The sequence below is a fragment of the Cyclopterus lumpus genome, chromosome 12, assembly GCF_009769545.1.
Source record: "Cyclopterus lumpus isolate fCycLum1 chromosome 12, fCycLum1.pri, whole genome shotgun sequence".
Classification (NCBI taxonomy): domain Eukaryota; kingdom Metazoa; phylum Chordata; class Actinopteri; order Perciformes; family Cyclopteridae; genus Cyclopterus; species Cyclopterus lumpus.
The window spans coordinates 348,467-360,966 of NC_046977.1; the positions used below are offsets into that span (position 1 = coordinate 348,467).

General features: G+C 40.5%; 1 protein-coding gene across 1 annotated transcript in view; it reads right to left on the minus strand.

The window, feature by feature from the left end:
- The window catches only part of ppp3ccb (protein phosphatase 3, catalytic subunit, gamma isozyme, b), a 30,975-nt gene that overhangs the window by 12,503 nt on the left and 5,972 nt on the right, over positions 1 to 12,500 (minus strand). Inside the window, exons 2-8 of the mRNA XM_034547044.1 lie at positions 10,765 to 10,962; positions 10,510 to 10,634; positions 8,990 to 9,101; positions 8,749 to 8,894; positions 8,104 to 8,243; positions 1,745 to 1,822; positions 83 to 177 (exon numbers count right to left, since the gene is read on the minus strand). Coding sequence (XP_034402935.1) covers positions 83 to 177; positions 1,745 to 1,822; positions 8,104 to 8,243; positions 8,749 to 8,894; positions 8,990 to 9,101; positions 10,510 to 10,634; positions 10,765 to 10,962 — 894 coding nt within the window. The remainder of the gene's footprint in view (positions 1 to 82; positions 178 to 1,744; positions 1,823 to 8,103; positions 8,244 to 8,748; positions 8,895 to 8,989; positions 9,102 to 10,509; positions 10,635 to 10,764; positions 10,963 to 12,500) is intronic.

Here is a 12,500-nt window from a genome sequence, read left to right on the forward strand (position 1 = left end):
CATTTTCTACTTCATGGTGCACTTCCTGTCTCCTGTTGCCAGGGCTTCAAGGTCTTCTACCGGTTGCCATGGTTCCTCTTACCTTTGTTATTGTACACGTCCAGGTAGTTGGGAGCAGAGAAGATGGTGATTAAAGAAGGGAAGCCAGTCGTCTGACTTTTCCTGTACATTCGATACCTGACGGACAAAGTTCATCCAGAAGATGAATAAAAGGACAAAATAAAATATAGAGAAGAATAAAGGAGATAAAGAATAATAAGGGTCAAAATAAATATACGATCAAAGATAAAGACAAGGCTTTACTGATCTGTGGGATAAACTAAAATGATATTAAAATATAAAAGATATTAGAGAGAAAGCTGTTCTAAACATTTAGACCTCTGGATATCCATGAAAACGAAGGAATGTGGAACTGGGGTCAAAGGTTAAAGACAGAAATTACTGTTTGGTGAAGCAGAATTCAGCTGACAATTATTATGACTGTCAATCAATCTTTCCTCAATGAATCGATGAGTTGTTCAGTCTATAAAATGGAACTGATTATTAGATTAGTTGTTAACTATTAAATTAATCTAATTTGATCATCGATTCTTTTATTAGGGTCCGAGCGACCCTATTGAAAATCCTTTGTCTATTATTATTCCGCTTTTTATTTTAGAACATTGGGAGCATTTTGGGGGTACTTAGACATTTTTAAAACTAACCAAATTTGGCACGCTTGTCAGGCTTGGTGAAAATAGCCATCTGATCAAGGAGTCAACATTTTTAATATTGTAGTTGCTCTCTAGCGCCCCCTCAAATTTGGACCGGCGACGCCCCTCACCCAGAATGTCCGATTCACTTGAAATGTTTCACACATGTCCATCTCCACCTGCTCTACAGAAACCCTCTCAGACCCCTAAGGTCCGCATACTTAGATTTTCCACCATTTTGAATTTTGTGAAAAACACATAATTGACTTTCTTAACTACATGCTTGGTCCAAATCAACAAAACCTGATATCAATCAAATCATTGAAGCCAGATGACGTAGAATATGTCAACCGTTTATTTATACCTCATTGTGGTAAGGATCTATGGCCCAATGAACACTATTGGGACTAATCACTCGAAAACATTTTTCATAAGTGCGCATGGCATGCCTTAACTTTGAAAAAAAATCTTGTGCGATTTGAACACTAGAGGGCGCTACAATAATTCACCGAAGTTGCCAGTTTTCTAGCTATACGAGTCCCGCTCAATGAAGTCGTGTGTTCAAATCCAGGAAGGGCACATTTTTCATCACTTTTTTTTTTTACCTTTAATTTACATGATGTGGTCTAGACTTCACGTAGAGACACATGGTGCATGTATTTGTTCACATTCTCAAAGCGCCCCCTACTGGCTCAACTAGACTAGGCCTGAGGTTATCGCCGAGTTTATTTTCACACAGTCGACGCGCCGCCTACTGGCGAAAGAATATCGAGGTTACGTGACAGACGGTAAAACGTACGACCGGCGGCACCGCGCCCCGACTGAGCGCTCATCGCTGCTCGCAGCTTTAATTAATGTTCTGCTTCATCAGTGAAATTCTAAAAGCACCTTTAACTGATATTAATATCTGAACATCTTAAGATATAGTATACATTAAAGTACTAATACATGTGCAGTAAATGTATACATGCACTCTAAACAGTAAAGAACAATAGAAAGGAAGAGCACTACAATAAGAGAGGAATACAATATAAATGAAACATCATGCTCACCCGGCATCCTGAGCTTCATGAGCTCGTATTACAGACAGCAGGTTGTTGTTCATCAGGAAGTCACACACCGCAGGGTAACTGCAGAAGAACAACAACAACAGAAGAAGAAGAAGAGTGGTATTGGTCAACAACAACAACAGAAGAAGAAGAAGAGTGGTATTGGTCAACAACAACAAAAGAAGAAGAGTGGTATTGGTCAACAACAACAACAGAAGAAGAAGAAGAGTGGTATTGGTCAACAACAACAAAAGAAGAAGAGTGGTATTGGTCAACAACAACAACAGAAGAAGAAGAGTGGTATTGGTCAACAACAACAAAAGAAGAAGAGTGGTATTGGTCAACAACAACAGAAGAAGAAGGGTGGTATTGGTCAACAACAACAGAAGAAGAAGAGTGGTATTGGTCAACAACAACAACAGAAGAAGAAGAGTGGTATTGGTCAACAACAACAAAAGAAGAAGAGTGGTATTGGTCAACAACAACAGAAGAAGAAGAGTGGTATTGGTCAACAACAACAAAAGAAGAAGAGTGGTATTGGTCAACAGAAGAAGAGTGGTATTGGTCAACAACAACAACAAAAGAAGAAGAGTGGTATTGGTCAACAACAACAGAAGAAGAAGAGTGGTATTGGTCAACAACAACAACAACAGAAGAAGAAGAGTGGTATTGGTCAACAGAAGAAGAGTAGTATTGGTCAACAATAACAACAGAAGAGTGGTATTGGTCAACAACAACAACAGAAGAAGAAGAAGAAGAGTGGTATTGGTCAACAACAACAACAGAAGAAGATGAAGAGTGGTATTGGTCAACAGAAGAAGAAGAGTGGTATTGGTCAACAACAACAACAAAAGAAGAAGAGTGGTATTGGTCAACAACAACAACAGAAGAAGAAGAGTGGTATTGGTCAACAACAACAACAGAAGAAGAAGAAGAAGAAGAGTGGTATTTGGTATTGGTCAACAACAACAGAAGAAGAAGAAGAAGAAGAAGAGTGGTATTGGTCAACAGAAGAAGAAGAGTGGTATTGGTCAACAACAACAACAGAAGAAGAAGAGTGGTATTGGTCAACAACAACAACAGAAGAAGAAGAGTGGTATTGGTCAACAACAACAACAGAAGAAGAAGAAGAGTGGTATTGGTCAACAACAACAACAGAAGAAGAAGAAGAGTGGTATTGGTCAACAACAACAACAGAAGAAGAAGAAGAGTGGTATTGGTCAACAACAACAAAAGAAGAAGAGTGGTATTGGTCAACAACAACAGAAGAAGAAGAGTGGTATTGGTCAACAACAACAGAAGAAGAAGGGTGGTATTGGTCAACAACAACAGAAGAAGAAGAGTGGTATTGGTCAACAACAACAACAGAAGAAGAAGAGTGGTATTGGTCAACAACAACAAAAGAAGAAGAGTGGTATTGGTCAACAACAACAACAAAAGAAGAAGAGTGGTATTGGTCAACAACAACAACAAAAGAAGAAGAGTGGTATTGGTCAACAACAACAGAAGAAGAAGAGTGGTATTGGTCAACAACAACAACAGAAGAAGAAAAGTGGTATTGGTCAACAACAACAGAAGAAGAAGAAGAGTGGTATTGGTCAACAACAACAACAGAAGAAGAAGAAGAGTGGTATTGGTCAACAACAACAACAGAAGAAGAAGAAGAGTGGTATTGGTCAACAACAACAAAAGAAGAAGAGTGGTATTGGTCAACAACAACAGAAGAAGAAGAGTGGTATTGGTCAACAACAACAGAAGAAGAAGGGTGGTATTGGTCAACAACAACAGAAGAAGAAGAGTGGTATTGGTCAACAACAACAACAGAAGAAGAAGAGTGGTATTGGTCAACAACAACAAAAGAAGAAGAGTGGTATTGGTCAACAACAACAGAAGAAGAAGAGTGGTATTGGTCAACAACAACAAAAGAAGAAGAGTGGTATTGGTCAACAGAAGAAGAGTGGTATTGGTCAACAACAACAAAAGAAGAAGAGTGGTATTGGTCAACAACAACAACAAAAGAAGAAGAGTGGTATTGGTCAACAACAACAACAGAAGAAGAAGAAGAGTGGTATTGGTCAACAACAACAACAGAAGAAGAAGAAGAGTGGTATTGGTCAACAACAACAAAAGAAGAAGAGTGGTATTGGTCAACAACAACGGAAGAAGAAGAGTGGTATTGGTCAACAACAACAAAAGAAGAAGAGTGGTATTGGTCAACAGAAGAAGAGTGGTATTGGTCAACAACAACAACAAAAGAAGAAGAGTGGTATTGGTCAACAACAACAGAAGAAGAAGAGTGGTATTGGTCAACAACAACAACAGAAGAAGAAGAGTGGTATTGGTCAACAGAAGAAGAGTAGTATTGGTCAACAATAACAACAGAAGAGTGGTATTGGTCAACAACAACAACAGAAGAAGAAGAAGAGTGGTATTGGTCAACAACAACAACAGAAGAAGATGAAGAGTGGTATTGGTCAACAGAAGAAGAAGAGTGGTATTGGTCAACAACAACAACAAAAGAAGAAGAGTGGTATTGGTCAACAACAACAACAGAAGAAGAAGAGTGGTATTGGTCAACAACAACAACAGAAGAAGAAGAAGAAGAAGAGTGGTATTTGGTATTGGTCAACAACAACAGAAGAAGAAGAAGAAGAAGAAGAAGAAGAGTGGTATTGGTCAACAGAAGAAGAAGAGTGGTATTGGTCAACAACAACAACAGAAGAAGAAGAGTGGTATTGGTCAACAACAACAACAGAAGAAGAAAAGTGGTATTGGTCAACAACAACAGAAGAAGAAGAAGAGTGGTATTGGTCAACAACAACAACAGAAGAAGAAGAAGAGTGGTATTGGTCAACAACAACAACAGAAGAAGAAGAAGAGTGGTATTGGTCAACAACAACAAAAGAAGAAGAGTGGTATTGGTCAACAACAACAGAAGAAGAAGAGTGGTATTGGTCAACAACAACAGAAGAAGAAGGGTGGTATTGGTCAACAACAACAGAAGAAGAAGAGTGGTATTGGTCAACAACAACAACAGAAGAAGAAGAGTGGTATTGGTCAACAACAACAAAAGAAGAAGAGTGGTATTGGTCAACAACAACAGAAGAAGAAGAGTGGTATTGGTCAACAACAACAAAAGAAGAAGAGTGGTATTGGTCAACAGAAGAAGAGTGGTATTGGTCAACAACAACAACAAAAGAAGAAGAGTGGTATTGGTCAACAACAACAACAAAAGAAGAAGAGTGGTATTGGTCAACAACAACAGAAGAAGAAGAGTGGTATTGGTCAACAACAACAACAGAAGAAGAAGAGTGGTATTGGTCAACAGAAGAAGAGTAGTATTGGTCAACAATAACAACAGAAGAAGAAGAGTGGTATTGGTCAACAACAACAAAAGAAGAAGAGTGGTATTGGTCAACAGAAGAAGAGTGGTATTGGTCAACAACAACAACAAAAGAAGAAGAGTGGTATTGGTCAACAACAACAGAAGAAGAAGAGTGGTATTGGTCAACAACAACAACAGAAGAAGAAGAGTGGTATTGGTCAACAGAAGAAGAGTAGTATTGGTCAACAATAACAACAGAAGAGTGGTATTGGTCAACAACAACAACAGAAGAAGAAGAAGAGTGGTATTGGTCAACAACAACAACAGAAGAAGATGAAGAGTGGTATTGGTCAACAGAAGAAGAAGAGTGGTATTGGTCAACAACAACAACAAAAGAAGAAGAGTGGTATTGGTCAACAACAACAACAGAAGAAGAAGAGTGGTATTGGTCAACAACAACAACAGAAGAAGAAGAAGAAGAAGAGTGGTATTTGGTATTGTCAACAACAACAGAAGAAGAAGAAGAAGAAGAAGAAGAAGAGTGGTATTGGTCAACAGAAGAAGAAGAGTGGTATTGGTCAACAACAACAACAGAAGAAGAAGAGTGGTATTGGTCAACAACAACAACAGAAGAAGAAAAGTGGTATTGGTCAACAACAACAGAAGAAGAAGAAGAGTGGTATTGGTCAACAACAACAACAGAAGAAGAAGAAGAGTGGTATTGGTCAACAACAACAACAGAAGAAGAAGAAGAGTGGTATTGGTCAACAACAACAAAAGAAGAAGAGTGGTATTGGTCAACAACAACAGAAGAAGAAGAGTGGTATTGGTCAACAACAACAGAAGAAGAAGGGTGGTATTGGTCAACAACAACAGAAGAAGAAGAGTGGTATTGGTCAACAACAACAACAGAAGAAGAAGAGTGGTATTGGTCAACAACAACAAAAGAAGAAGAGTGGTATTGGTCAACAACAACAGAAGAAGAAGAGTGGTATTGGTCAACAACAACAAAAGAAGAAGAGTGGTATTGGTCAACAGAAGAAGAGTGGTATTGGTCAACAACAACAACAAAAGAAGAAGAGTGGTATTGGTCAACAACAACAACAAAAGAAGAAGAGTGGTATTGGTCAACAACAACAGAAGAAGAAGAGTGGTATTGGTCAACAACAACAACAGAAGAAGAAGAGTGGTATTGGTCAACAGAAGAAGAGTAGTATTGGTCAACAATAACAACAGAAGAAGAAGAGTGGTATTGGTCAACAACAACAACAGAAGAAGAGTGGTATTGGTCAACAACAACAACAGAAGAAGATGAAGAGTGGTATTGGTCAACAGAAGAAGAAGAGTGGTATTGGTCAACAACAACAACAAAAGAAGAAGAGTGGTATTGGTCAACAACAACAGAAGAAGAAGAGTGGTATTGGTCAACAACAACAACAGAAGAAGAAGAAGAAGAAGAGTGGTATTTGGTATTGGTCAACAACAACAGAAGAAGAAGAAGAAGAAGAAGAAGAAGAGTGGTATTGGTCAACAGAAGAAGAAGAGTGGTATTGGTCAACAACAACAGAAGAAGAAGAGTGGTACAATACATATATTGATGACCTATAGATGAGACTAATACATATATTGATGACCTATAGATGAGACCAATACATCTATTGATGACCTATAGATGAGACTAATACATATATTGATGACCTATAGATGAGACCAATACATCTATTGATGACCTATAGATGAGACCAATACATATATTGATGACCTATAGATGAGACCAATACATATATTGATGACCTATAGATGAGACTAATACATATATTGATGACCTATAGATGAGACTAATACATATATTGATGACCTATAGATGAGACCAATACATATATTGATGACCTATAGATGAGACTAATACATATATTGATGACCTATAGATGAGACCAATGCATCTATTGATGACCTATAGATGAGACCAATACATATATTGATGACCTATAGATGAGACCAATGCATCTATTGATGACCTATAGATGAGACCAATACATATATTGATGACCTATAGATGAGACCAATGCATCTATTGATGACCTATAGATGAGACCAATACATATATTGATGACCTATAGATGAGACTAATACATATATTGATGACCTATAGATGAGACTAATACATATATTGATGACCTATAGATGAGACTAATACATCTATTGATGACCTATAGATGAGACTAATACATATATTGATGACCTATAGATGAGACCAATACATATATTGATGACCTATAGATGAGACTAATACATATATTGATGACCTATAGATGAGACCAATACATATATTGATGACCTATAGATGAGACTAATACATATATTGATGACCTATAGATGAGACCAATACATCTATTGATGACCTATAGATGAGACTAATACATATATTGATGACCTATAGATGAGACTAATACATCTATTGATGACCTATAGATGAGACTAATACATATATTGATGACCTATAGATGAGACCAATACATCTATTGATGACCTATAGATGAGACTAATACATATATTGATGACCTATAGATGAGACTAATACATCTATTGATGACCTATAGATGAGACTAATACATATATTGATGACCTATAGATGAGACCAATACATCTATTGATGACCTATAGATGAGACCAATACATCTATTGATGACCTATAGATGAGACCAATACATATATTGATGACCTATAGATGAGACCAATACATCTATTGATGACCTATAGATGAGACTAATACATATATTGATGACCCGTGAGTGACACTAACACTTCTCCCCGTGACCTTTGAACGACCTGCTGCTAAAACAAACCAGCAGCTGGATGAAAGAGGATCTGAACAGGCATGACCTCTGTATGGCGTCAACATGGCAGATTCAGTACAAATATAAATATTTATTCAACCAGCGGCCACTTATCCAGAGACAAGCCACTGATTGTTTAGCTTTAATCCACTCAGATTAACAGACTCGTTGGCAACATTTCCTGCAGCAGAGCGTCGTACCTGTAGAAATACGAGCATCCTCTCACGCTGTTGTGGCAAAAGTGTTCCTGGGTCTTCTCTGAGCCGTAGTCCTCCCCCGGGTCGGACCACAGCAGGTCACACATGGGCCCGAAGGCCGGAGGCTCCTTGAACCGGTCCAGCTGCGAGCACAGAGACACGCTTCAGACGGCATTCAGTACCCAGAGGGGACCTTTAGGACCACTGGAGCCTTTTATGGCCATAAAGGTAGTTTTATATTTACAATTCATCATCTTTATATCATAACAATTTTATAAATTTTATTTATGGATTAATCTGCTGATCCGTGAAGATTGTTTGCTTTGTAATAACAGATAAAACATTGAGAAATTGCATCATAACTATTTTATTAATGGTTTGTCAGTAAACTAATCAGCTGATTCAGCTTTGAGTGAATTAACGTTTTAGGAGAGAAGTAAAAAGTACCTCAAGTACTTTGTTACATTTCACCACAAATGGAATATATAGTCATGTTTCTACTGAGTAGCTTTATTCTCCATCATCTAACAATGTTAATGTAGAATGTAAACGTGATTATTAGAAAACACAACAAAAACAACCATGGAGTCTAACTCCCTTTAAACCCATAGAGTGGATCTTATTATTATTAATATCTGGGAGCTTTACCTTCCGGATGTCGTCCAGACAGGTGACCTCCGGGCTCAGACCTCCGTGAACACACAGGAACTGCTGGTTGAGGAGCGCAGCCAGAGGGAGGCAGTCGAACGCATCCATGCAGGCGTCATATACCCTCTCAGAGTACTTGATCTTACCTGCAGGACACGGACACACACACGCAGGTCACACACACAGGTCACACACCTGCTGTACAGGTCACATGGTTAGGGGTTAGGGTTTGAGAACTCACACTCCTGCTTGAAGGTGAAGTACTCTGTGAGATGTCGGCACTCGTGGTTTCCTCTGAGCAGGAAGAGGGTGTTGGGATGGTTGATCTTCAGCACCCACAGGAACAGCACACACTGGGGAGGAATGGATCATATATATATATATATATATATATATATATATATATATATATATATATATATATATATACATATACACACACACACACACACAAAGTATAAATATATCATATATATATATATATATAAAGTATAAATAAATAAAAGGGAAATGTGCCTCTAAATGAATCAATAAGGACGTGAAGGTAAATATGACGTAATAATCCTGGTTATTGAACTCTTTATATTGAGGTTGATAAAAGTCAAGAGCTCAGCTTGGATTGGTCAGCTTTAATTCAGAGGACAGATGAAAAGGTCTGTTTATCATTCAGCAGCTCATGAAGCTCTCAGCATGACGACCCGAGAGCTGTCAATGAAGGTGAAGGAGGCCGTTATTATTGTTGTTATTATGATGAAACAACTGAAACATCAGGATTCTGCTCTTGGAGAACACATCCTGATCGTCTTCTGGGCCTCAAACCACCAGAATGAGGCGACAACAGTCCAGATATAACAGGACCACAGCTGGAAAAATAGATTCATATATTTATATTTATATATTTGGCAAGTATTAACACAAAAAGCATCAACCACTCACAAAACCTACTTCTTCCTAAACACAGGTTTAAAAAAGTGAGAGGATGAACGGTTGCAGCATTTAAAAGGGACCGTACACCCAGACCTCACCTGTAGGCTACAGTGACTGGGTGTAGTCCGGCAGAAAGAAAATAGTTCCCACGTTAAAGCGCTCAGAACAAAGTCCATGGATCAGCTTCGACTAGCGGAGGGATATCTCATAGTTTCTTCTCTCTCAGTTTCCTCTCTCCTAGTTTCCTCTCTCATAGTTTCCTCTCCAGTTTCCTCTCTCATAGTTTCCTCTCTCATAGTTTCATCTCTCAGTTTAATTTCTCTGACTCTGCTGATGAAGAACACCGGCAGGAGGTCATGTGTTCTATTGGGGCTTTCACAAACAAACTGCAGAGGAACAAAAGCATAAATGTTCCTTTGCAGAGGCTTCAGCCTGGAAACGAGTTTATTGATCCATAACCCAGTCAACTTATTATTTATCACACACACACACACCCTGAAGACAAACATACATACTCTGAGGACACGCTCAGTCCTTCCCTTAGATTGTTTTAGAAATGGGACACAGCTGAGCCTGTAAGCAACAGGAGAGGTGTGTGTGTGTGTGTGTGTGTGTGTGTGTGTGTGTGTGTGTGTGTGTGTGTGTGTGTGTGTGTGTGTGTGCATTCAGGAGACAGGAGACAGCAGACAGCATGTCTTTCATTACTACCACTATTTAAAGACGCCCTGCTAAGCCCGAGTCGAGCAGCAGGCCACCACTCCAAATGTCAGGTGTGTGTGTGTGTGTGTGTGTGCTTGTGTGCGTGTGTGCGTGGGTGTGTGTGTGTTTCTCTACCTCGATGCTGAAGTAGCCCCGGTCCACGTAGTCCCCCAGGAACAGGTAACGGGTGCTGCTGGGGGATCCGCCCACCTCGAACAGCTTCATCAGGTCAAAGAACTGTCCGTGGACGTCTCCACACACTGGACACAAACACAGCTCACAGGTCATGTGTGTGCGGCCTCAGGTCAAAGGTCGACATGTTTCATATTCATGGGAAACTTTGGGAACACTTCTTTGATTAAACGCGGGGGGGGGGGGGGAAGGGAGTACCTGTGATGGGCGCCTCCACCTCCAGCATGCACTTCTCCTGCCGCAGGATGGCGGCCCCGTCGTTGATGATCCGGAGAGCCGTCTCCTCCTCCAGCCGGCCCTCCTTCACCAGGTGGGCCTTCAGGACCTCCACGCTGGGCCTCCCGTCCACAAACAGGTCTTTGACCGACAGGCGGGTCCCGGGAGGATACGGCACCGCTACCGGGGGGCAAGACAGGACGGGTCAGCACACTCTGAAGACTCTTTGTAGATTACATAGCTTCAGACTGCAGCTGCACGTCATGACGGCGTGTTCAGGCTCGAAGACAAAGGAGGAGGAAATACCAGACTGCTTAATAACAGAGAGGAGGACCGGAGCTGAAGGACCAAGAACTGTTTCCAGCCGAGGAGATTTAACTTCACTAGTCTGTACCAGAAGAATTAAGACTGCTTCACAGTTTAAATACACTTTCATACACTCAGCTGGTGGTTCTGAGACTGAAAAGTCCTCTTCTCCAGAAACGATCTCAGGGATCATTAGAACCTCCGGTTCCTCAAAGCTTCATGTGTTAAAGCTGCATTCTCTCTACTGACCACCAGGGGGCGACTCCTCTGGTTGTATAGAAGTCTATGTTTCATGTGTTAAAGCTGCATTCTCTCTCCTGACCACCAGGGGGCGACTCCTCTGGTTGTATAGAAGTCTATGTTTCATGTGTTAAAGCTGCATTCTCTCTACTGACCACCAGGGGGCGACTCCTCTGGTTGTATAGAAGTCTATGCTTCATGTGTTAAAGCTGCATTCTCTCTCCTGACCACCAGGGGGCGACTCCTCTGGTTGTATAGAAGTCTATGCTTCATGTGTTAAAGCTGCATTCTCTCTACTGACCACCAGGGGGCGACTCCTCTGGTTGTATAGAAGTCTATGCTTCATGTATTAAAGCTGCATTCTCTCTCCTGACCACCAGGGGCGACTCCTCTGGTTGTATAGAAGTCTATGCTTCATGTGTTAAAGCTGCATTCTCTCTCCTGACCACCAGGGGGCGACTCCTCTGGTTGTATAGAAGTCTATGCTTCATGTGTTAAAGCTGCATTCTCTCTCCTGACCACCAGGGGGCGACTCCTCTGGTTGTATAGAAGTCTATGCTTCATGTGTTAAAGCTGCATTCTCTCTCCTGACCACCAGGGGGCGACTCCTCTGGTTGTATAGAAGTCTATGCTTCATGTGTTAAAGCTGCATTCTCTCTACTGACCACCAGGGGGCGACTCCTCTGGTTGTATAGAAGTCTATGCTTCATGTATTAAAGCTGCATTCTCTCTCCTGACCACCAGGGGCGACTCCTCTGGTTGTATAGAAGTCTATGCTTCATGTGTTAAAGCTGCATTCTCTCTACTGACCACCAAGGGGCGACTCCTCTGGTTGTATAGAAGTCTATGCTTCATGTGTTAAAGCTGCATTCTCTCTCCTGACCACCAGGGGGCGACTCCTCTGGTTGTATAGAAGTCTATGCTTCATGTATTAAAGCTGCATTCTCTCTCCTGACCACCAGGGGGCGACTCCTCTGGTTGTATAGAAGACTGAGTAAATAACTGGTACAAAAGATATTTCCTGCATATTTCTTTTACAATACTCAGACAAGAACGCTGCAATCTCACAAAGTATTTCAGAAGACACTTCCTTGTGTCGACACTCTCGGTCTAGTAGTCTAGTTTAGAGTGAGAATCTGAAACGGAACCAGGTCACACACACTCTCTCACTC